The sequence below is a fragment of the Parasteatoda tepidariorum genome, chromosome 6 (genome assembly GCF_043381705.1).
Source record: "Parasteatoda tepidariorum isolate YZ-2023 chromosome 6, CAS_Ptep_4.0, whole genome shotgun sequence".
NCBI lineage: Eukaryota > Metazoa > Arthropoda > Arachnida > Araneae > Theridiidae > Parasteatoda > Parasteatoda tepidariorum.
In genome coordinates this window covers 43,471,022-43,496,596 of record NC_092209.1, presented here as the reverse complement: position 1 = coordinate 43,496,596, position 25,575 = coordinate 43,471,022, and the positions used below count along the sequence as shown (strand labels likewise).

The 25,575-nt window shown below is 28.9% G+C and overlaps 1 protein-coding gene across 3 annotated transcripts in view; it reads right to left on the bottom strand.

The window, feature by feature from the left end:
- Positions 1-590: 590 nt before the first annotated feature.
- The window catches only part of LOC107451797 (uncharacterized), a 314,002-nt gene continuing 289,017 nt past the window's right edge, over positions 591-25,575 (bottom strand). For all 3 annotated transcript variants that reach the window (XM_071182272.1, XM_071182274.1, XM_071182276.1), the window contains one exon: positions 591-5,581. In XM_071182272.1, the coding sequence (XP_071038373.1) occupies positions 5,501-5,581 (81 nt within the window). In that variant the 3' untranslated portion in view covers positions 591-5,500. The remainder of the gene's footprint in view (positions 5,582-25,575) is intronic.

Genomic DNA, 25,575 nt, shown 5'->3' with positions numbered 1-25,575 from the left:
TCAGATCCGAAAGTGACTGTATAAAAAATAAAAGAAACGTTTTTAATAAATCTGGCAATTTAATTATGAAATTAACTTTTTTTCCTAAGTAACAAAATTTTAATTGGCAGTTTCATCTGCGAGAGTTATTTACGTTAATTTCTGAATTGATTACTTTAAATAGGAGTTTTAGTGTATGGTAAATGGAAAAGTAGTTTTTATCAGTCCTTAAAGTCTTTCTTTTTTAAGTTAGTTACGATTATTAAAATATACTTCAGAATAGGTGTAAAAATTAAAGTTAGTAAAAAACATAAGGATTAGCAAATTCAGTCACCGTAATAATCAACGTTTGAAAATTTTAAAATTAAAACATAACGAATTTGTTAAAAAAAATCTTGATGTCCTACAAATTTAATTCTATTATCAAATTTCCATGTTTTCTGTACAAAACATTTGTGTCTATTAGAAAAATGTTGTATTCAAGGTAAAATGAAAAAGTAAATTTGATCTGAATTTACTTTTTCATTTCAACCTTAATAGTTGTTCTGTTACAAAGTTACAAAAAATCATGTTCTAATTTGGATAAGTATTTCATATCAAGCACACATGGAAACATTTCATGATATAATTTTATTTACAGAAAGACACTTATTTCAACAACAAAGAACATAAACATTCAGATCTTGAAGTAGTGCAGAAAATATGTATAAAGTGCTATTGTATTTAGTTGGCAAAAGACTAACATAGTTGTTGACACCGATGTTTCACATCAACAGCAACTACTTGAGATAATCTGGTCCCATTATATAACTAAACACCGAGAAGAATAAATATTTTCATATGTATATGTTATATGTATTTCTTTTTTGGACTCATCTTTTGCTGTATCTACATTACATATATACAATATTTACACAATGTATTTACAATATTTGTCACATATTTCAAGGTGTGGCTTCATCAAATGATGGTAAGCTATAGTTGTTAGTACTAGAAGACATTTTTAACGAGCTGGTTTATCACTAGATTAGGCATGATAATGAAACGAATTTTCTCATATTATGAACTTCTTTACTTTGTCATACTTGATAATGCTTTAAGTTAACCTTTTTTTTACTATTGTACAAAATTAAAGTTAAATAAATGGTTGCCTTGTTATTAATACATTTTTTAATACCATTTGTTTCGAAAATGAACGACACTGATTACTTGAAAAACCAATTATTATTAGAAAAACGACATAAAACAGAAAATTTAAGCTTACCGGGAAATAAAGTAATTTATTCTTATTACATTTTTAAGCGGTCTGGATGATGGAAAAACAATTGTTTTCTACTGCATGTTCTACTGAAATGTTTTAACGCACGTCTGCTAATTTTACCGCTAGGCTGCATCGTTTGGAGATAAGGAAATTGAAAAAAAAAAATTCTTAGTTAAGAGCAGCGCCATCTGTTGATAAACTTTATTTCTTTTTTTCAAACTTGGCGAGTATAATAACTAGTTTCCTAAGCAAACCATACATTTTACGTTCTCTTGTTTTTCTTTAACTGATTTTTGAAAGCATTAATCATTTGTAGGATTCACAATTAATCATGATTAAATTTCCTTCCAACACTTTAAATTTAAAAAAAAAATTAGAATGCTTTAACTAATTAGCAACTTTTAGATTTTTCAGATTATAAATAAATATGAAGGTTAAACCAAAACTAATTCAGTTGTTTTACAGATCTGACATTGAGGTTCAATTGATGACGGACCATATGTAAATGGAGAATGTAGTATTGTTAATGCCACCCCTCCAAAACTGCCAGGTTGAAATTAAGAATTTTTAGAAATTTAAAATTATTGTAGAGACAAAATTAATCTTTGGAGAGTGGTCAAGACAGTTATTAATTAATTACAATTAATTTTTACTTTCACTTGACTTAATAAAACTGGTTTTAAAACATGTGAATTTTAATTAAGGATTCCTAAAAGCCTCATTTTACATAAAAAATACCGGCAGAACGTTACTAATAATTTTGCAACAAAAAGCGAAGTATATGCCTCAGAAAACCGTGCAATCATGTAACGTAAGTCATATGCAAATAAAAAATCATGTATACATACACATGTAAGTCATTTGATACTAAATCATTTCATAACTTATAATTTTCCTTTAATAAGGCAATAAGGTTAAGGGAAATAAAACGAACTATTTTGGAATCAAATATCGATTAATAGGATTTTAAGAATCAAAAAGTAAGTGTGAGCAAAAATATTTGTTTGTACTTTATTTGGGTGCTTAAAACTAAACAGACAGTACTCAGAAGCTCGTAGCTCCTGTTCAACAGAATGGATCGGAGACAAACTTTAAACGTTTGTAAGCTAGATATCTATTCCTAGACTTGGTTTCCATTTTAAAAAAAGTTAAAAATTTCGCAATCAGGTGGCACAACAGCACGATAATAAAAAGAAAACAATCCAACAAAATTTCCAAAAATAATGGAATATTTTATTTGTTTACAACTTTCGTTCTCTGTTTGCATACCTTATTGGTCAACAGTATGTATATTGTTACAAAAGGCATAATTTTTTTTTTGATTTTAGCTATCCAAGCCATTTGTTTGTAATATTTTAAACTAATTATTTCTTCAACGAAACTTTGGTTCTCTGATCTAAATAATAATATGTATGTTTCAAGCATCATTCAGATCCGTTTAGTTACACGGGAGCTATGAGTACCATCAGTTTAATTTTTAACCACCCTGAACGCCACATACACCGTACAATTTTAATAAATGATGAAGTAATCAAACTTTGAATTTGAATTAATTTAATTAAGATATAATGTAATCGAAATACATGATAATGGACAACGCTTAATTTAAAAATCTATTACATTTAATTTAATACTTAATTAATCTTCGTAGAATTACTCTAGACCTTTTCTGTTCGTTTAATTCTTTCATTTTATTACGTTGATGGAAAAAAAATAGCTTAATTAATTATAATTTAATTAACCAGCCAACAAGGATTTTATTTAGTTTTCTGCAACACTTTGAAAAAATATATTTATAAAATTCTTATATCGAGTAAAATATTTTTTAAGATTAAGAGAAACCAAACCTTCAATTTAATATGGATTCAACTAAATCTCTTTGATTAAATACATTTTCCAGGTAGGTATTGCTTCATGTAAAAGATGTAGGCAGTTTAAGGTAAATATGTTTCGCTTAATAAATAGATAATTTGTTACGAGTTGGTATGAATTACTATTTGTGGATTTCTAAATTTGCAGAATAACCCAAAAATTAAACACAATACTTTAATTATATACCCGCTACGTTGAGTCAGCTTACTTAAGCATATGTTGTAATATTTGCATAACATTTGTTGCACACGAAGAAAAATTTTACGCTCAGGGGAATATAAATATTATGAAAACGTGATATAAATATGAAGAGCATTGCGTTGAAATTCTGCTTTAACCAAATATTTCTAATCTCTAATACTGCATACTCACGCACACTTTAACTTATGAACTACTCTGAAACTTGAAGTAAAAAAGAATGATGTCTCCTTACTAGAAGTCGTAGTTCTGTACTGATAAATCAGAACGGGAATTGTTATTTTTGTATTGAAAATCATTATATATCGTTATCATTGATAAAATTACCTTGATTATCATTAAAATCTCATTGTTCTTATAGTAGTTCTTAAAAAAATTAAGGCATTCTTTTCCTGCATATGGTCATTTAAGTTTTTATTTGTTTTTTTTTTAACGCAGTCATGTTGTTTCTTTTAGCATCAGACAAATCCTAAAGAAACTTAGAGAAACATTTTTAAAATTTAAAAAAACACTGTCCAGATGTATCAAGACAATGTTGATAGTTGAAGTGTGACGTTAAATAAAGTATATCTCAACTTAACCAATTAAGGTATAGCTTAACCACTGTACTTTGTTGATAGAGTGCGACGTAAAACAAAATGTGTCTTAACTTAACCAATTAAGGCTTAACCAATATCCTGCAGCTGTAATATGTTAATAGAGTGCGACGTTAATTAAACTATGTCTCAACTTAAACAATTAAGGTACAACTTAACAAATATGCTATTGTTGTAATATGTTGATAGATTACGACGTGAAAAAAAAATATTGATTCGAAAATTGTCTCAACCTATTCAGGTATAACCTAACCAGTACCCTACTACTGTATCATGTTGATGAAAGGGAATTGAATTCAATGTATGTCACAACTGTACCAATTTAGGTACAACTTAAACCGACATCAGTACCATGTTAATATAGTACGACGGATTTAAAGTATGGCATTACTTAACCAATTAAGGAGATTAGTTAAAAATACAAAAATCTTCAATGGTTAAATTATTTTTAATTCCTCGAGTCCGTTCTGAAGTTACAAGTTCATCATAACTGCTTTGAGTAGGCTGAACTATAAACACTTTCTCGTTTAAACTAAAGATAATTGCGAATACCTGTGATGTATGTTTTCTTGTGTCTGGATATTTTTTTCAATTCAAGCTGTTTTATTAATGTATTGATATAATTTTGAAATTAAAAACCTTGATTGATTCGTAAATAAATATTTTGTAATAAATTCTTATTTTTTCGTGTTCTTAAGACCCCTTATGCGTAGTTCCCTTCCATATTCTAGCAAGCAAAATATAGTTTTCCTACAGGGAATGAATATTAAAACGCAAATCAATAAAGGAATAAAAATACATTAAACCACCTAGTTCTTTTACATAGAATACATTACATTTACGATGGCTAAATACCGACCATAACAAAGCTCATGCCAACTTGTTTGTTAAGTTCTGAAATCTAAATCTATGTCTTTAAATGCGATTAAATATTTGACGCAGAGTAAAAAAAAATAAATCCTAACTCCCCAGTTAAATCCAGTTCCCTTTAAACTTACAAAAATCACTTTAACATTCAATCATGAAATAAATTTTTTTTTCAAATCTGAGTCTATGTCTTTGAAAGCGACAATTGCCAAATAGAAAATTTTAAATCTAAGCTCAAAAACTCATAACTGACTTTTATATAATCTTTGTAAAAACCATTTAACGAAAAATTCTATCGATTGAGTTTCCAAATTTCAAATTACTAGCTTTGTTTTTATTTCTTTTAATCGCTATGCGATGTGAGAACATTAAGTTACACAGAGTATTACGATGCCCAACGAAAGATTGCTGTTTCAAATCTTTAGTTGTTGATGTATTATGTCACATGTTGTGCATCCGAGCGGCCGTTGAGCCGTTAAGGCCGGATAAAAAGGGAGTATTTATTCCTTAGCTTTGTACTGGGTAGTGTAGAAAACTAGTACTGCCATCACCGATTCCTTTAAAGATGGAACGTATCTCCACAGTAAGGCAGTACTCAACATGAGCTTACTGATGTAACGGGTATCTTTGACAGATAAATAGGTCCTATCCTCACATCGTAGTACTTGTTAGTTTTCCATACCCGTTATCCAAATCTAAAATTTGATGGTAGTTGAGGTTCGCAAACTCAATCTGGTCTCTCTTGCTCAGAATCATTCACAACTATTTCTGGTTTCCTTAGCGCCAATTCGGATTGGATTGCCACCATCTGAAAAATAAATTGAGCTGTAATTAGTTTTAAGGTATTTAAATATGGAACTGGAAGAATAAAATAAACAGTCGGAATTTTTGGAGAGAAAAAATATTTCTTTCAATTTTGGAACATTTGAGAATGCTTTCTTACTTTTCTGATAATTAGTATATAAACGATTACCAGCTTACTTGATATTTTTGTTTGTATACAAACATGAATTTATATAGCAGTTTTCATTGATATTTAATTTTCTTGGAGACAACTACACGCAAAAGTTCTAAGTTCTATAGCAAAAAATAAATAAATAAATGAAAATAAAAACGAAAATGCACAAAATACCAGTGCCAGTAGCTCTCAATTTCTCCAGCAAAACTTCATTTGGAAAAAGTTTTTTTCATTTTTAATTTGATGACAGGCAACAACTCTTTAATGTTTAACTTATAGTTTGTGATGACTCAGATTAACTACACATTTTCTGGTGTTAATAACTAATAAATGAAATAGCAAGGTTTTTACACTCAGTTAGTAAATTTTTTTGAGTATATAAATGCTCACAAAATTTAATATAATATTTAATTTTCTAAGAGACAATTACGCACAGAAATTCTATGTTTCATAGCAAAAACAAGGGAAAAATAAATACTAGTTCCAGTTGCTCTCGATTTCCCCAGTAAAACGTCATTTGGAAGAAGTTTTTTTATTTTTAATTTAATGATTCCAGACAGCAACTCTTTAATATTTGACCTGTAGTTCGTGATTAAGCACAACACGACTCCGATTAACCACACATTTGCTGGTGTTGATAACTAATAAATGAAATAGCTAGGCTTTTGAACTCAGTTAGTGGATTTTTGTGAGATAGCAAAGCAGTTCTTGTAATTATTGCGACAAAGCTATCATGAACATAGTAAACAAGTAGAAATCATTTTAATTGGGAACAAAATATAATGCACTAAACTCATCAGCAACGAGAAATAAATTGTTTCCTATAACAACGGTAAGACACGTGGGGTCCCAGTTATTGATAAAACGTTTAAGGGGAGGGAAATTGTTGGAAATAACTTATAATTATTCAGAAAAAGAAGATAAGGAAGAAAAACTCAGCTAGACATGCAATATCCCTGCCGAATTGAACCTCATTCCTTGAGGTCATGTTTTAGCCCTGTTACTGATTTTTCTGGTTTCCATTTCCATACGGAGCTGCTGTACCCGGCCCATAAAAGTAAAGACAACCCAGAATTTATGAGACAAATGGCTCTTGAAACTATTAGCCAAATACCAACAGATGCTTTACAACTATACACAGGTGGCAGCAAGAGCGACGAAGGTCATTCAGGTAGTGGGGTTTTAATTAAAACACCCACGTACACATTGAGTCTCAAATTTAGAAATTCTGAATTTTGCTCGGTTTTCAGATCTGAGCTTATTGCGATTGAAAATGGCCTAAGACATGTTGAGAATATTGCTGAGCCTGACTTTAAGCATATATGGATACTGACGGATAGCAAATCTTCAATCCAACACCTTAGCAACTGGATGAATGTTGGAGACAGGGCAGCGGCTTCAAATTTTGGGGATGCTCTTCAGGCTCTCAGCGGACTTTGGGGTACACTTCTAATGGATTCCATCACACGTTGGAATCAAAGGTAACGAGATGGCGGACTCACTGGCTAAAGATGCTTCTTTAGAACCTTTACAGCCAGATTTATCTTCCACTTTCAATGAGGTCTTTGCAGAGTGCAAAAAAATGTTTATGGACCTCTGGAGGGTTCCTCCTTCGCATAGTTGGTATTTCAGAAAACGACCTGGAAGTGCCTTGCTTTTTGAGGGACCCAGAAGTCAGCAGACTTGTTTATCTCGCTTTGCAAGTGGTCACTTGAGGTGTCTCTCGTATGTTCAGGGGCAAAAGACTTTTGGACTGTGCACTAAATGTAAGACTGCTCAGGCTTCGCCTGAGCATATTCTAAACTGTATCGATTTGAAGATCGACGAGGTTTTTTCAAAACCTCATCTGTTTTTAGACTTTCTGGACATTTTTGAACTTATGGAATTGGTCTAATTAGGATGGACATCTTGGGGATTAGAAACAACACAACAGATGACAAAATACAAAACTTTTACGGAATTGGTTATAGGATTCTTGATAAATGAAAAGTTAAAAAATACAACTTCTTTGGCATTATTCAGCGTGAAAAAGTGAAAATAATATTAAGGGGCTTAAAGCTTCAGCATAATTTATTTTAAGCTTAATTTATTTTAAGTATTTTTTCTTTCTTAAATTCATTTTTTTGTTGAATTTAATAAATATTTGCATGTTTGATTTCAACTGTTAATTGACTTAAACTAATGGTAAAATCTGTCTGGATCAGTGCTACATCGTACAGCCATTACCTAAATTCGTCTTAATAAATTATGTATCATTATAGTTTTTTCTCTGTTTATACTAGAATTTATCACAGAAAAAAATCAAAGGAAAATTTAAAGCAAATAAACAAAAGTAAAATAAAATGACGGAGACATAAAGTTATAAATCGCAGAGTGTTACCCCTTTAAATCAACAGCTTGACCTAACCGTTTCTTTTTAACGTTTCCAAAGGGATCTACTGTAAAAAGTAAAGCGAAAAAAAAAATCGGAAAATGCTGTGATGACGGCCTAGTGGTTTACTTTTCAGTATGTCTCGATTAGGGTCTCACCCTGCACTTTTTAAACTCTACGCTACAATACTTACAGTGTGATAACACTTAAAATGAATAGATCAATGCATAAAATTCAATTCATTCGAATGATTTCAACTATTACTGAAAAATGGAAAAGTAGAATAACCGAAGATTGGAATTTTTATAAGTAAAAGGAATACAGACACAAAAATTTTTAACTAATTAATTAAACAATTTTGCTTCGACGTGTAAAACCTGAAATGTTCACTCAATTCTATAGTTATTTTAAAATTGATTAAGTATTTTTGACAATGTAAATACAGTTAAAGACAATATTTTATTAAAGCAATGGCAATATTTTTACTACATTGAAAAGTTATTTAAAGCTAAGCTTTAATTATCAGTTATGACAAAAAAACTTGTTTCATTTTAGTATTATCACAAATTTTCTTTTAGCAAAGTAGAGAATTCTAATTCTCACTGTGTCAGATAGCCATACTTAGTACTCAAGAAGAGATCGGATCTTATTATGCTCTTCTTCTGGAAACGTAAAGTTCGGTTAACCTCTCTAGAGACATTTTTGGGCACTTTCTTCTCTATGTCAGTAAGAAATAGAAGAATTGCAACTTATTGGATACTTATTAATGTTTAAAACTGTCTGTGCACCAGGATTCTCGTTGAAAATTGCTCCTTCCAAGTGATGGGATTCATCTTTACCACTAAATGTACTCTTCTTTTTATTATGCTGTTTTTTTTCTTTTCTGGCAACATATTTCAACGACTTTTTAAGAATTTCTTCTAAATTCCAAGTTCCATTATTTCTTTCATCATCATTCTTTATCGTATCAGCTTCTTCTCTTGTAGTAGGTTCTATTTGCACTGAAGTTTTATAATTCCAATTTTGAATCTTGCTTAAGCTCATGTCTTGCATACTTTCTGTCAGAATTCCCGATTCAAGATCAGAGGAGTCTTCAATGCCATCATCATTTTCGTCCGTGCTTTTTGATCTGTAGTAAATGAAAGCTACAAACACAATAACTAAGATACAGAATGAGATAGCTGTCAGGATAGCTATAACTAAAAAAGCAGTTATCCAGTTTTTTGGTGGTTGTAACACTTTTGTCGACTTTTCGGCTACCAGCATTAAATCTTTCCTTTGTCTTGATTTTTCTCGATTTATAGGGCTTTCAAATAGATCTAACTGAACACTTTCTTCTTCTGTGATCATTTTTACAGTTGCGTCAGTTTCATCTTTAGACGACACCGCTGATTCGTGCTTAAAATCATTTCTTTCAGCGTTTGATAAATTCACATTTCTTGCCATTTTGTTGTGGATGTTCAAAAAAGGACTTTCTGTCAGAAAACTCTTTTCATTTTCGTGAAAAATATCATAAAGGGGAACTTCAGGTGTTTCTGTTTCGTTTTTCAACAATGCACTTGCTTCTGTAATTGTTGAATTAGTCTGGAATATTTCTACTGGTGTAGCTATTACTGTACTTGCTGATGAATCATTACGATTGCCTACAGATTCATTTAATGAACTAGAAGCATTTTCATCTTTCAAGTTAAGAATATTCTGGTCTTTGTTATACCCATAGGGGATGGAATCATTTAAGTAATCGAATTTTTCATTAAGATTGAAGACCCTAATACCCTTTTCTTTTTGGAGACCATCACCGGTTGGTGCCGTTGATCTACGCGAGTTTTCAACTTCATCTGCGAACTTTTCAAGAACTCGTTCCAGGTCTGGCTCCAGATACTTCTCAAGCAAGTGGATTTTTATAGTTTTCTTCTTACTCACTGGCTTAACATCATTTTCCATTTTTGGACGAATGTTCTCTCCGCTGTTGATAGTTTTTAAAGTGGAAGATGTGGAAATAACGTTGAAGACATATGGATCCTTTAAACGGTTTTTATAGTTCAAATTCGGTAATTCAGTAAACGTCTTTGAGCCAAGGGTCACTTCAGAGTTCTCATTGGAAGTAGTCATCTGGGTTATATCATATGGAGGCTTATCTATGTTTAGAGAATGTTTTTTAGAATGATCCAGAAATTCATAAAGCTCCTTGGGCTCGATTGTAACCGATTCCATCTTCCACTGATTAAACCTCAAAATATTCTCACCATTTTCAGATTTGCTTTTGTCGAAGACAAGCTGTGTCTCTTGCTTCCGATTAATCTTTAACCTGGACTGAGGAAATCTCTGAGAATTTTGATAGTTTCCATTGGATTTATCGACAACCTGAGTATTCACATTCCAACGAGGCAAATCCGAATCATCTTGAGAATAGTCATTAAATTCAATAAAACTATCAGGAAAAGACGGTGAGTTCTTTTTGGGCGATGATGAATCCTTAATAACTGATAAATAAGCGACATCAAAGAATATTATGTGGATTATTAAACTTTTTGTTGTGAACATTTTAAGAAGTATTGCCTGGCGTTTTATGATCGTTGTGCTTCGAAGATAAGAGGTTTTATATTTTTAACAATTACTTATTGTTTTTCATTTGTTTACATGCTGAAAAAAAAACTGTTGAATAAATACATTGTTGGAATCCTTAAATCTTGTAAATATGATAACAGCAACAATAATTACAATATTTACAGAGTTTAAATGTTATTTTATTTTTATTTAACTAATTGTAATGTAGACGTTCCCTGCAAGGAAAAATTCTCTGTAGAGGAGAATCTCATCAATTGACTACTTTCTTTCTTTCAAACCATTGTAATAAAACTAGAATTTATTACATTTTAAAATGCATGTTGAACTATTTTGGCAGTAAACTCATGATTCATTTTTGTTTTTTAAAAAAGTTAGTTTAAGGTAACTAAAGCGTTTAGATTGATCTTGAAACTAAATAAAAAAGTTTTTGATTATTGCAATTATCACAAAAACAGTAAGGAAAAATGTAAATTATTAAAATTTATTCACAATGTCTTTATTAACTTTTTGAAGTCTGGTTACTTTTATGTAGGCCGTGGGGCAAGGAAATTGCACTTTTTTTTTCGTTCTTTATTTAATTTACATAATTTTTAGGAAAGCCCATTTTGTTTAGTGTTTAAAAAATAAATGAAATTTAAAAAAAAATAAAGGCTGGTGGAGGTCTACATTTTTCGACGATTTTTTTATTTGTGCCCGGCTAATCGAAAAGCACATAAGTGTGTGAAGATTAAATTTTGAAATTGAAACTTGGAATTCGGTACAGTAACAATGCAAGTATTAATCGTTCCCTGATTGATAGAAAGAACAGTATTCGTGATACTTTCGTCAAGAGATATTTTCCGTTATTCAAAAGTCTAATCTCTTCATAAAAAACTAAAGTACTTTAATTTTAACTGGAGCTTTGCGCAGGCCAACATCGCGAGATTCAATCGTTTCTTGATTGCTGCATGTAGAATTAATCCATTTTTCAGCCAAAGGTAGTTTTATCGATACTCAAATTTTTCAGCACGTTTCGAATAGTTATAGCAATCAAACTAGCACTAAATGCCAAATAACATTACAAGTTTTTAACCAATTTCCACAACCATTACAGACAAAATTTATTAGACTTTCAACTCTATTTGAAATTTTGATAAAAAATAATTTTTTATTCGTCAAACCTTAAATGGAAATAACGAGCGCATCATGTTCTTATCCCCACTGATCACCATTATATTACTAATCACCACTATACCTTTATTGTTCCCGCGTCATTCGAAAATGATGCTCCAAATGTTGTTTTTTTATCATAAAAAGAATTATTTCATCGCTATCAGTCTACTTGAAAAACGTAATCAATAAAAATTATTCTATTTAAATTTATCCTAATGTTCACCCTTCCGCGGAATCTTAAGGTTCTCCAGAATACCATTTGAGAAATGCTACCCGAGTTACATAAAATAGTTCAACACTATAGAAGTGTTCAACGCAAAATCTCAAGTTTATGTTCAAAAATTTATTTCATCATAAAAAATGTGCAGGCATTATTTGACCTATGCGTGAAAAATTAGACTTTTTTCTTTCCATGCCAAAAAAAAAAATTCCCTTTAAATTTCCGATTAAAAAAAGACGCTTTTCAAAAATTGTATTTACTTGCAGCCAAAATCTTATTTTATGAGATTCAAAGAAAGAGGGTTAAAAATCATAACGTTTTTTTTTCCTACAAAAATGTTCTTACTTAGTTCTTACATAATTCTTCAATCAAAATGTGCAATTAAAATAATAAACACAAAATTGCAAAACAACAATAGGAATTAACTTTTTGCATTATTGCTAAACAATCTCTTTGGTAATAAACATTTAGCGAATTTTTGTGAAATCAAAATTTCAAAATTGAAATGAAATTTAAAAAACTAAATTTAAGACGAAGCTGCTATTATCCCAATAAACTCGAGAATTAATCCATAAAATTAAATCAGTATTAATTCAATAAAACATCTGAGAATTTTTCAGTTGAAAACTTTCTAATTTAAAAGTAACTGTCTCTTTATCAACTAGAAACAAAAAAAGGATTGCGTAGTAGTCATGGGGGTTGGAGATCGAAACGAAAAGGAAGCCGAGTCCCCCTTAGACAAAAAAGTTCAACACTATCAAAGTGTTAAAAGCAAAATTTGAAGCTTATGTTCAAAAATTTAGTACATCATAAGTAATGCACGGGCGTTATTTGACTATTGAGTTAAAAATAAATTTAAGATGAAAAATGAGAGTTTTTCTTTTTAACGCCAAAAAATAAAAATTTCCTTAAAATTTCCGAATCAAAGAAGATTGCTTTTAAAAAAATTTATTTACTTGCAGCCAAAATCTTATTTGATGAGTTTCAAAGGAAAGGAATTCTCAGGAGGGTTAAAAATCGATGACTTTTAATGCTCTTTTTCTGCAAAAATGCCAAAAACTGTTGCAAAAGTTTGCAACAGAAGCCTTACATAGTTCTTCAAAAATTTTAAGAATAATGATGATGGAGTCCTTGGCGGCCCGAATAAAAATGAGGAAAAATAAAATCTGGCTAGTTTTTACGGGCACTTAATTACGCCAACCTTTCAAAAGAAATCGACAGGAATAAAGCTGTGGTAAAGAAAGCTTTTAGTTTTAGTTTTGAAAGCAAACATGGTTTTGGAAATAATGTTTTATGCGTGCTACATGAAACTTCCTTTGAAGTTGAAGTTAATTAAATGAGAAGTTGTGTAATTAAAAATGTTAAAGATGTATATAAAGCTTAACAATACTTTTTGATATCGTATATACCCTCACAAAAAATACCATACGTCAAAAATACTTTTGATTTTTCAAAAATGAATCTTAATTTATGTTATGCTTTTTAACAGATTATATATTCATGGCCAAGTTTAAAATTCAGTATTCTATACTTAGGCATTTTTTAGAATGCCGAAAACAAGCCGGAAAAGAAAGAAACGATAAAAAAAATTTCTCTTAATATTTTCGTATTGTTTTAGAATGTTAAATGATATCAGGCATTTCATAAAATTCCTAGTTTTTTAATAGAATTCCTGGAACATACGTAATAGGTATCCTTAATTGCAGGTTTTATTGGTAATATATAAAATGCTTAGAGGAATTATAAGCATACTTAGTGATATTATATTCAATACTTAGAGATATTATATATAATGCCAAGAAATATTACTTTCAGAGCTAGATAAAACAATACCACTCGGTATTGTATACCTAGAGGTTGTATTCAATGTTTCACTTAGAGGCATTATATTCAATGCTTAGAGGTATCACTTAGAGGTATTACTTTCAATGCTTAGAGGTATTACCTAGAGGTATTATATTCAACGCTTAGAGGTATCACTTAGAGTTATTACATTCAATTCATAGAGGTATTACTTAGAGGTATGTCCCGCAGTGGACTGATCGTTAAAGACACGGTTCCCAGCAGATCACCGAAGTCAAGCATCACTAGCTGCTGTCAGTGTGCGAGTGACCACTTGGATTAGTCTGAGTAGGGACCGAGGGTGTGCGATATTGGTCCTCGTTAAATTTTTCTACCGGAAAGTGATCGGCTTCGCGAGCAGCTCGTCAGGCTACCGAAGCAGGGGTGCCATCCCCTCCGCAGAGGATCAAAATTGAGATGGCGTGTTTTCGGATCATCCTCAGGGATGTTTCCCAAACCGTCGGCAATAGCCCATTGTGCAGCTCTAGTGCGACGTAAATGAACTACAACAACAACAACTACCTAGAGGTATTATATTTAATGCTTAGACGGAACAATTATTATATTGAATGCTTTGTGGCGATAAGAAGTACATGGAAATATTTGTGCTTTATGCCTTACCTGAAAATGTCAGGTATTCTATAAAATCCTTGAGTTATTCTATAGAATTTTATCGTATCATAAATCGATGTAATCATGCGTGTATGAAACTTTTATGGAAACTTAAGTCGTTTCAATGATCATTTCTTAATTATCACTCTGACTATTCTTAATTATCACTCTCACTTTTCTTAATTATCACTCTCACTATTCTTAATTATCAAATGAAATATTTCATTTTGCTGGTAAAATAATCTTTTTGAAATTTGATATAAGCTAACACTCAAAAATCATAATAAATATTGAAATTTTTAATAAATTTTCGTTATGGGAGATAAATTATCACCTGCGAGTAAAACTGTATCACAATGGAGAATTTTGAAGACTGAAATGCAGAATTCAAATATAAATTTCAAAAATTTGAAACAAATTTTTCTCATCGATTGTAATCTAATCCGCTTAAAATACTTGTGAAAGGTTATTAGGAGAAATAGCTGTAGGATTACAAGCTATAATCCTTTACTAAGTAGCTTACATTTTATTCCTTATGTCACGCATTTTAAAACTTGGTTTAAAACACGAACTTAAAATTGATTCATAATATTTTACTGATCTTCGAATAATTCATTAGATGTTCATACATCAAAAAATATTAATATATCTTAAATAAATCTATACATAATAATAAACGCGGCTGTGTGTGTGTGTCTGTAATCACAATATATCGCCCCAGAAGCCTCGCCCGGGCACGAAACTCGGCCCATAATTGTGTTTTGACATAATGAAGAAGTATTTTTTTTCTTTTTCAAAAATTTTGATTAGTTATTTAGTTATCAGTCATTTTGTAAGTCTATGCTTTTCGTCTGCTTTTTCGTCTTCAAAGAGCCATATTCAAAAAACTATTAAAAAATGCATATACTTTTCCCCACTCTTATAAATGTATGCTAATGCGAACCTTACAATTGAAATATTAATTTTCGACAACTTAAACCAATAATATACGAAGGAATTAATAATTTAATTGTAAAGTTCGCATTAGTTTACATTTATTAAAGTGGAGAAAAGTTTAACTTTTGTATTAAAAATGTGGCAACATATTCGATACGTAAATAGAACGCTTCGCTTTGATATATTTGTCGCTGTTCATAATTGTTATAATAAGTTTTTCTTCTTCTTTCCACGCTCTTTTTTTTTTTTCTTAAGCGAAGACGATAATTTTTATAGCGATATTGTAGTACTTTGTACAACTAAAAATTCTTTTCACAACACTTTAAAAATATTTACTTTATTTTCTTTATATATACAGAGAACAGTCGGCAAAGAATTCGATTAGGTTGAAAAACATTTCGCTAAAAAGGAACGAATTCCAAAAGAAAAAATAAACAACTTAAAGAATAAAAATGCTGATGCCAGCCAATTTTTTGAAAGTTAACTTAGAAATAACAAACCAAACGATGTTAAATAACAAACCAAACGATGTTAACAAAATGACGTAGAAAGCGCAACTAGATCAAAATTATACAAGCACAACTAGATCAAATTATAATACCTGAGTGCTTGACGTAACAGATATAGAAATAGAATTTGATACCATAAAAAATTATATAGAAATAGAAATTGATACCATAAAAAATTTATTCGTTTTCGTGTTCTTTTCATGTATTTAGCATTTTAGTTTTTTTTTTCTTAAGCGTTGTAGCTATATAATTTCAAACATCCTCAAGAGCTATAACACATCTGCAGCAGAACTGGATATGAAGACAAAATTGCTGGACAGGAACACTCTAATTGTCCACTAATCTTCAGATTTCCTGCTATGTTTTAAAAAACTTTATTTGTGAAAACCTTCAGCGTGGCGGACAGCTGGCCGCCTTAGGCGGCTAGTAAAAAATAAAATCATTAGGATGGATGAAAATTTAAAAATGCAGAGATTGAAGCAATAAAACGGCTTGGGGCACTATAGTCATAAGCAACACTCTTTATTTAAAAACTGACCATGTACAGCAAACTCTTCTGTAGTATTATTTTTATATAAGTAATTCTTAAGTTTCTAGAATTTCCTTAAATAAACAGCTCATTACTGGAAATAAATATAATCCCTTATAAATAGTTTATAATTTATGCTGTTTCGCTACGTCATGCAGTTTTAAATTGTTGCGGAATAATAAGTAACTTCTTTAGAAGCTATTTTATAACTACATCATGTAGTTTCAAAATACTGTAAACTATGGTTTTTTTCCGATTCATAACATGAAATAGACATTTCTCTAAAACATTTTACTGGTTTTTGTTCTATCTGATAGCATGATCATACATAGACAAACATTAAAATGAACTAAATCAATAAATAATAAAATCATTAGAACAGATAAAAATTTTAAAAAAATGAATTGAAGTAATAAAAGTGCTTGGGGTAAAACAGTAATAAGCAATACTTTTTTTCTGAAACTTACTTTTTTACAACTAATATTCCCTTAGTATTATTTTCAGAAAAGTACTTTTAAAGTTTTTAGAATTTCCTCTAGATAGCATATCAATATACAAAGTAAAATATAATTTTTAACTAAGTAGCTTATAATTCATCCTGCTTTACTGCATCATGCAATTTGAAACTATTCTAGAATAATAAGTAAGTTCTTTAGTAACTATATTATTTCTATTAAGTTAGTTAGTTACGTTAGTTCTATTCGTTTTTTTTCTCATTTGTTTTAAACTATCTAATTATACACTGAATCATGTCTTCTTTTTAATAATACAACTTTAAATGTTTTAAACTATATAGAGAACATGTTTAACTTTAAGGAGCATCTATATTGTCATACATTATTTGAAATTTTAAGTATAAAAGCAATTCATTTTAGACATCAAAACAAATAAATCAAAATGAAATACAATTTCTTAGCCAAATATGTTTTTAAAACATTAAAGGAAATGTGCGAGCTTAATATGAGAGCATTACTAATTTATTATTAACGTGTAAAGAACAAAAATATAACGAAAATTTTCCAAAAGTAACTACATAAAAAATAAATATCTTTTATAAAGCATGACTATTTCCATAATTCAAAGAAATATTTATTTCACTTTAAAATGAGAAATGTAAATGAGACATAGTTTTGCAATTTATCGACAGATGGCGCGAAGAGTTCAAATTAAAGAGTATTCATAAAAGTAACAGGAAGGGTAATAATCGATTCCATTTCTAACAGAGTTTCTCGATGTTTCGAAAGAAATAAACAAGTTCTCCTTTTTTTTAAATTATCATACACAAAAATTGAGAAGCAAAACTAAAGTCACTTGACTTTTTAATTTCATTACAAAATTTACTACATTTATATCTGAATGGAAATAACAGTTTTTTTTAAAAAAAACTTTCTTTACAAACAAATAAAAAAATTTGATAATCAAGCTGGCTTAAATATTTCGTTTAAAGACAAATAACTCAGGTGAATTTTATATACATTGTAAGGGAATCTATAATAACTCTAAGTTAGCATGAGAATATTTTGAAAATCATTGGCAAGAGAACTTTAGATATCAATTTTGTATGGTTTTCAAAAAAAAAAAATAATAATAATTCTTATTTATTTGTTCTTTGAAATTCGAAGAAAACAATTTTAAAATCCCCCCTCCCACTTAACCTGTAACATCTATATCTATGGGCTAAACGTAATTTAATAAAAAGTTTGATAATTTTTTGGAAACCTTTTACATGACTATGGAAAGCTAGTTACAATGAACAGAATATTTTTATCAAAATATTTTGCATTTTTATTGAAATATTTTGCATTTTTATTCTGCCGATTTTTATTTTTTTCATATTTTTTATTTTATAACCGGCCTGGAACAGCTATGATTTTCCGACAATCAAGGCTGAACTCTGTAGCCTTGTAATTTTGAACACAACCCAGAAGATAAAGGAAAATGGAGTACTTGGATCAAGCATTGGGACAAACCAGCCTTCGGGGGAACTTTTTTGTCTGAAACTAACCCCTTATTTGCGTTACATAGAGAGGAAAACCACGAAAACCTCCCACGGTTAACCCTACAGCAATTCTATCCCACGTTCCGTTTACAACTGAAGAAGCAGAAATCTATCAACCAGCCAATCCTGGGATTCGAACCTGGGACACCTCATTTTCTCTCCTCTAAGCCACAAAATTTATTTATTTATTATTATCATTATTTTAAAAGTTGACGAATATTGAATTTATGTAGAAGAATATCGAAAGTATTTATGCCTTAACTAAGGATTCTTCTGTAATATCATCTCAGGAATAATTTGACCGATTATCTTTATTTGTATTCTACGAGTTTAAAAATTGACTTATATTCATTACTACTCAATTTTAGATATTTTTTCTGTACTAAGTAATTAATTTTCAAAGTTTATATACTAGATATTTCTCTTACATAATTTGTTTGTTTCTTTTTTTATCCAAAATCCAAATTTTAGATATTTTTCCTGAATTTTAATATCATGATTTATTAATTAATTTTAATATCATATCAATTAATTTTAATATCAACTTAAACAAAAAAGAACGATTTTAATCGAAACTAAATCTAAATGCACTAATATATTTTACTAACCCTCCAAAAGAATTTCTAAATTTAGTAGTTTTATGTTCCATAAGAAAATATATTAACAATTTATCAGCTAAAATACTTTTAAAACTTCAGTTTGTAAATATTTCTAGTTTTCGAGAAACATAGTTTGTTTCCCGAATGAAAACTAGTTTGTTGAATTATATTTTTGTCGTTTGCTAAGTAATAAAATAAAATGCATCTAAGAAACGGTTGAGCTAAAGTTACTACTAGGATTAATTCAAACCTTAAAAGAAAGAGAATTTCATGATTATCATGCCAATAATTCTGTTCCTCGGTAACAAGATTCATACAAATAATTTAAATCACTAGCATCCCTTGAAATATTTGAAGCAAGTTCTAAACAATATGTTTATAATAATATAAAAAAGAAGGAAACGCAGAACTAAGACAGCAGAGGGAAAATTAATTGAATAATCCCTAACATCGTGTATTAAAAAATGTGTTCAAACATAGGGAATATTGAAAAGAAAAAAAAGGGGGAAATCTGATTTGTTATCAAAATTTATTGCCAATGAATTTATATCACACAGAGTTTGGCGAGTTTCCAGAATATTTTTGTAATTTTTTTCCTCTCTGGCTTATCGGGGTAAGTTTTGGAAGATTTGTAAGAAAGGAAAAGGATCTAAAAGAAGCCAACTTTGTGAACATTGGTTTTGAGGATATTAATATTCCTAAAAGTTGATTTTTTCTACAGTGTATATTGGACATAAAGTTTGCTTGTAAACAAGTTATGGAAAATTATTTTCTATCAAAATGTTTAGTCGTATAATATAAAAAAATGAAAAAATAGGGAACTAATTATTATCATCATTATTATTCTCATCATACATTAATCATAACTATTCTCATCATTAATCATAATAACATTAATCATAATTATTCTCATCATTAATCATAATAACATTAATCATAATTATTCTCATCATTAGGAAACTAATAATGAGAAAAATGAGTTCAAAATCGTATAGCTATTCGTATAGCTATCACTATATTCAAACCGATTGTTTCGAATAAACGGAGATCATTTTGATCAATATATTAGAATCATTGTCAAACTTTGTTCAATTGATCATACGATTGGAACATATATATTGATATAAATGGATTATATTTAATCAATTCATTAGTTCAAATCTTCGGGTAGAATAAATTAATTCGAGTAACTAATTAATGGCACATATACTAATTATTTGACTCGTGTCACGAATTCAAATCACTTAATTGTATCAATAGTTCAAATCAAATTCAAAACACGACTGTGAATCGATCAGTAAAAATCAAGGGTTTGATGGCAAGATTAGAATCATTCAATTAATTGATTGCAATGAGAAAATGGGGTATAGTCAATTGATTCACGTTTCTCGCTCTGTCACTTATTCGAATTACTTGGTTCTTGTCACTGGTCTAAATCACTTAGTTTATTTCATTAAATCGCATCATTTGGTTTAAATCAACTAATTAGAAACCGATTGATTCGACCGATTCAAACTGATTGATTCGAATAAATGGAGATCATTTTAATCAATATATTAGAATCATTGTCAAACTTTGTTCAATTGGAACACAAATATTGAAATAAATGGATTATATTTAATTAATTCATTAGTTAAAATCTACGGATAGAATAAATTAATTCGAGTAACTAATTAATGGCATATATACTAATTATTTGACTTGTGTCACGGATTCAAATCACTAAATGGATCAACAGTTCAAATCAAATTCGAAACACGACTGTGAATCGATAAGTAAAAGTCAAGGGTTTGATGGCAAGATTAGAATCATTCAATTAATTGATTTCAATGAGAAAATGGGGTATAGTCAATTGATTCACGTTTCTCATTCTGTCACTTATTCGAATTACTTGGTTCTTATCACTGATCACTTAGTTTATTTCATTAAAGCGCATCATTTGGTTCAAATCAACTAATTAGAAACACAAGTGCAAATCAATCAATGAGAGAATGAGAATCACTGATGTAAATAAATACATTATATCACTCATACGACTCAATAAATTAGAACTACTAATTCGAATTCATAGTTTGATTTAAATCATTGATTCAAATATAAAGCAATTAGAGAAAGAATAATAATCAACACATTCCTGCCTCTTGTTCGAACCAGCTAAATCTAATAAATTGATTTGGGTCACAGTTTCAAGTCACTTATAAAAAAATTGTTCTCTTTGTTTAATCCTATATATTAGAATCGATAAATCAATATCAAAGATTAGAATCAGTCTTTCGAATCGAATTTAAATAGAAGAAAGGATTAAAATCAACTTTTTTTTGTAAATTGTTTTAAGTCAATACTTTTCACAGATGAGCGTAAAGTGACTGTATTCAATTAGTTTGATTCAAGCAAACAAATCAGAATTAATGCTAATCAACTTATCAGAATAACTGATTCAAATCAACATATTAATATTATTGCCATACATTCAAATTAATACATTAGGACCACTGGTCCAAATCAACATATTAGAATTCTTGTTTCAAATTAGTGTCTTTTTGTTTACATGAGTTCAAATCAAATCAGCTGATTACTAATGTGTAAATAAGTACTTGAAGTCAAGTAATTAAATCAATCATTCAACTTGAATCAATTAAATTCCTGCATTAAATCAATTATAGAAAAATAATGTTTTTTTTCGATTGTTACAGATTAGAAGAACTTTTTTTACAGTTAGCTAACACAGATCAATTATTTTGATTCTCTGATTAGTTTAAACATATACGATTCAGTAAATACCAATTAACAGATTCAATCTTATGCCACAAATCTGGAAAATTGCTTTTGTTTTCATTAATATAAATTTAAAAATTAAAACTCTAGAACATAAAGTTTCTTTAAAACAGAGCAGAACATTCGAGCATAAATTCATGAGAAACTCTGATTTTTGATAAAGTTCCTTTTTATAATTATTATTTTTGAAAATTACTAATCAAACATAAATTAATTTTTCCTGATTACATAATTTTTCTTTGCACGTTATTTTGTTATTAATTACTTTCGGTGACAAATATAGAATAGTGCACGTTTTATTAAGATATTCGAATTTTAATCCTTCATTAAAATTGTTTACATATTTTAATTAAAGAACTGGCGAAGAATTAGTTTTATCGACTTCATCCGAATAGGAAAAAAAAGAATTCTAATCAACCTCAAAGAAGGATTGAAGGGAATGAAAGAAAATTGAAAAATGCATTTTTGAAAATAATTAAAAATATGGATATTGAGTTTTCATAATTTGAAGAGAAAAAGTTGCAATTATAAAGTCGTTCCGAGTATTTTTAAAATCATTTCTTTAAGAAACGACATTTGGCTTAACATTTTTAATAATTGAAAATTAAAATACTTCATTATTTTTCTGCAGTTAATTGTGTGTACAGAGACATCAAAATTAAAAAAAAAAATAAGAAAATATTTAATTTGTTTTGATTTAAGATGAAAGGCATAAGTTCGAGTTTCGTATTTTTATAAATAATCATGAATTATTTTTACATAGATAGAGCGCGTAAAAAAATTACTGAGACATTTTGAAATTAGTTTCAAATATTTTTCGCTAGCATAAAGTCTAAACAAGCATGAAGGTTAAAGTTAAATTTAAAAGTCTCACAGCTAGTATAACTTAGAGATATTTCTTTAAATTATTTGTAATCTATTTGCAATCTTTTTTCCGAGGAACGAATTTATAGCTACTTAAGCACAATAAAATCAAACTGTCGATTTGTCCGCAATTTAAGTCTCAGAAAAAATATTTTATAACGATTAAAACAATTAAACATTCAGAAAATGATTTGAAATGTTCATAACGTCAAAATTTATAGCATTTCTACGTTCAATATATTAATGATTAAGTTAAATGTAATAATTGTTCATTCGTTCATTCAACCGTCAATATGTTCTTAGTTTTATTTATTTATTTATTTAATTTTTGTTCCCATAGTATAGGAAAACGTTATGAAAACCTATTTGAAACGTTGAAGTGAAAATTGCATTATATCATTTAAACAATACAATTTAAATTATGATAATTATTTAATAACGTTTGGACTTGCATAAATAAAATAAAAAATAATAAAAACAATTTTGAATTTGAAAAAAATAAGTTTGTTTCGAAATCAAACGCCTAAAACCTAAACCTCTTAACAAGCAATCTATCTAACCTAAATATCTACATAGTTCGCTCGACAAGAGGTTAAAAATGGAACAGGACTTGCATAAATTTAGAAGAAATAAAGATAACAACTTTGATATAAAGTAGAATAAGTTTGTTTCATAGCCAAACGCGTAAAACCCAAACCTCTTATCGAGAAATCCATGGAATCATTTAGAGTACAATGGTTTAGGTTAGGTTAAAATTGGAACAGGACTTACAGAAAAATAAAAAATAGGTAATAATAAAAATTTTAAAGTTAAGGGGATTAAGTTGATTGTAAAACCAAGCACCTAAAACCTTATAACATAAATGCGTACATAGACGATTAGATAAAAGGTTAAAAATAAATCAGAAAGTGCGTAAAATTAGATAAATTATTCTAACAATTTTGAAATTAAGTGGATTAAGTTGGTTTCAAACCCAAACGCCTGAAACCTTTTAACGTAAATACTTACATAGATTTCCTTACTAGGGATCAAAAATGTATCAGTCTTTGCATTAATAAATAAAAAGAAAAATAAGAATAGCAAACCTGAAATTAAGAGGATTAAGTTGATTTCAAAACCATAAACCTAAAACTCTATAAACTAAATAGTTACATATATTACTCGACAAGAGTTTTAAAAAGGATAAGGACTTGCATAATTTTTTTGAAAAAAATAAGAATAACAACTTTGAAATAAAGTGGAATAAGTTTGTTTCAAACTCAAACGCCCAAAACCTAAAACTCTTGTCAAGCAATCTATGTAACCTAAATATTCAAATAAATAGCTCGGCAATAGGTTAAGTATCATACAGGACTTGCATAAAAATAACGAAAATTAATAAAAGAGTTTTGAATTGAGTTGGATTAAGTTAATTTTAAAACCAAATACCTGAAACCTTCTAACCTATATGCTCATATATATTCCTTAAGAAGGGATTGAGAATGGATCAGGATTCGAAATAATAATAAAAATTTTTTGGTTAGGTGGAATAAATTTGTTTTATAGTCAAACGCTTCAAGTTTATAAGTCTAAGCCTAATTCTTGAATAGATCATATAGTAAAGGTTAAAGACGAGACACGTGACTTGCATAAATAATGAAAAAATAGCAATAATAACAGTTTTTAAACAAAGCTGGCATTCAAACCAAACGCTTCAAGCCTAAGAACCTGAATCTCATTTTTTCCCCAGCATTTCTTCGCTAACCGAACATCTCCCACTTTTATTTTCCACATTATTGATCTTTAATGATAAATTACTTTTCCTACACACCAGTTGGATAGTTTATTTAGTTTTTTTAGTTTTTTCCCTTTATTCATTTTTTTTAAATTTTTCTTCAGATTTAGATTAAACTTCGCAACGCTCTCACATTAAAAAACTTGTTTATGTTTCATAGAAAATAAAATCAAAACTCGATTTTCTCCTAACTTTCCTTTGCTATATTTTACGGTAACTTAACCATTTAAATGATATTTTTTTAACCAGTAGAGCTTTCAAAAATATTTCTTAAGAGTTTTTCTTTAGAGGGCAAAGTTAAATTGCTCTTACATTATAAAAATGTTCATCGAATTGAAGAAAAAAAAACTATATTTTTCAGACTTCGTCTGAACAGAAATTAAACTATAAATCATTTTTATTTTATTTTTACGCTAACTTCCTTTTTTTCGTACAAATACTTAAAAAGCACTTCTGAAGATATGAAGTTAAAGAGATTACGTTAAAAGTTTAATGATTTTATTCTATTCGCTTAGTTTTACTTGGAAAATAAATACAAATTTTTAACTAAAAACTTCTATTTTATTTAATAAGGAATGGTTTAATAATAATGTATACAATGAATTCCTGATTGACCATGTGCGAGTAATCAGAATAAAAATCCTGGTTTTTCGTTAACAATATGAGCAAAAAAAAAACACTTAAATAAATACTATACTTTTTTAAATTTTATTAATATTTTCAAAGGTTTTGTCTCAGGACTTTTTGTACAAATAAAGATCTGATACACGATATTTTTTGCGAGCGATATTTTATACCTCGATATTTTGTTCAGAAAGATTCTACCTCACATTGTAAGAAATAACTGTAAATTCTACTTGACGGAAAAACTGTCTAAATAAAATACAAATTTGTTTTATATTTTTTAATCGTTATCGACAAAATGCAAGAAAAACTGCTTTTTTACGGACTTTTTTTGTATATTAGACTCTATAGTTAAAACTGTAGTGTTGACAAAATGGTTTTCTATGTTTTTCACCGTAATCAAAAAGGGATAAAAACAATCCGTTCAAATTTCAGTTTTTGCAATTTTTTTCAGTTTTCTTCAATTTATT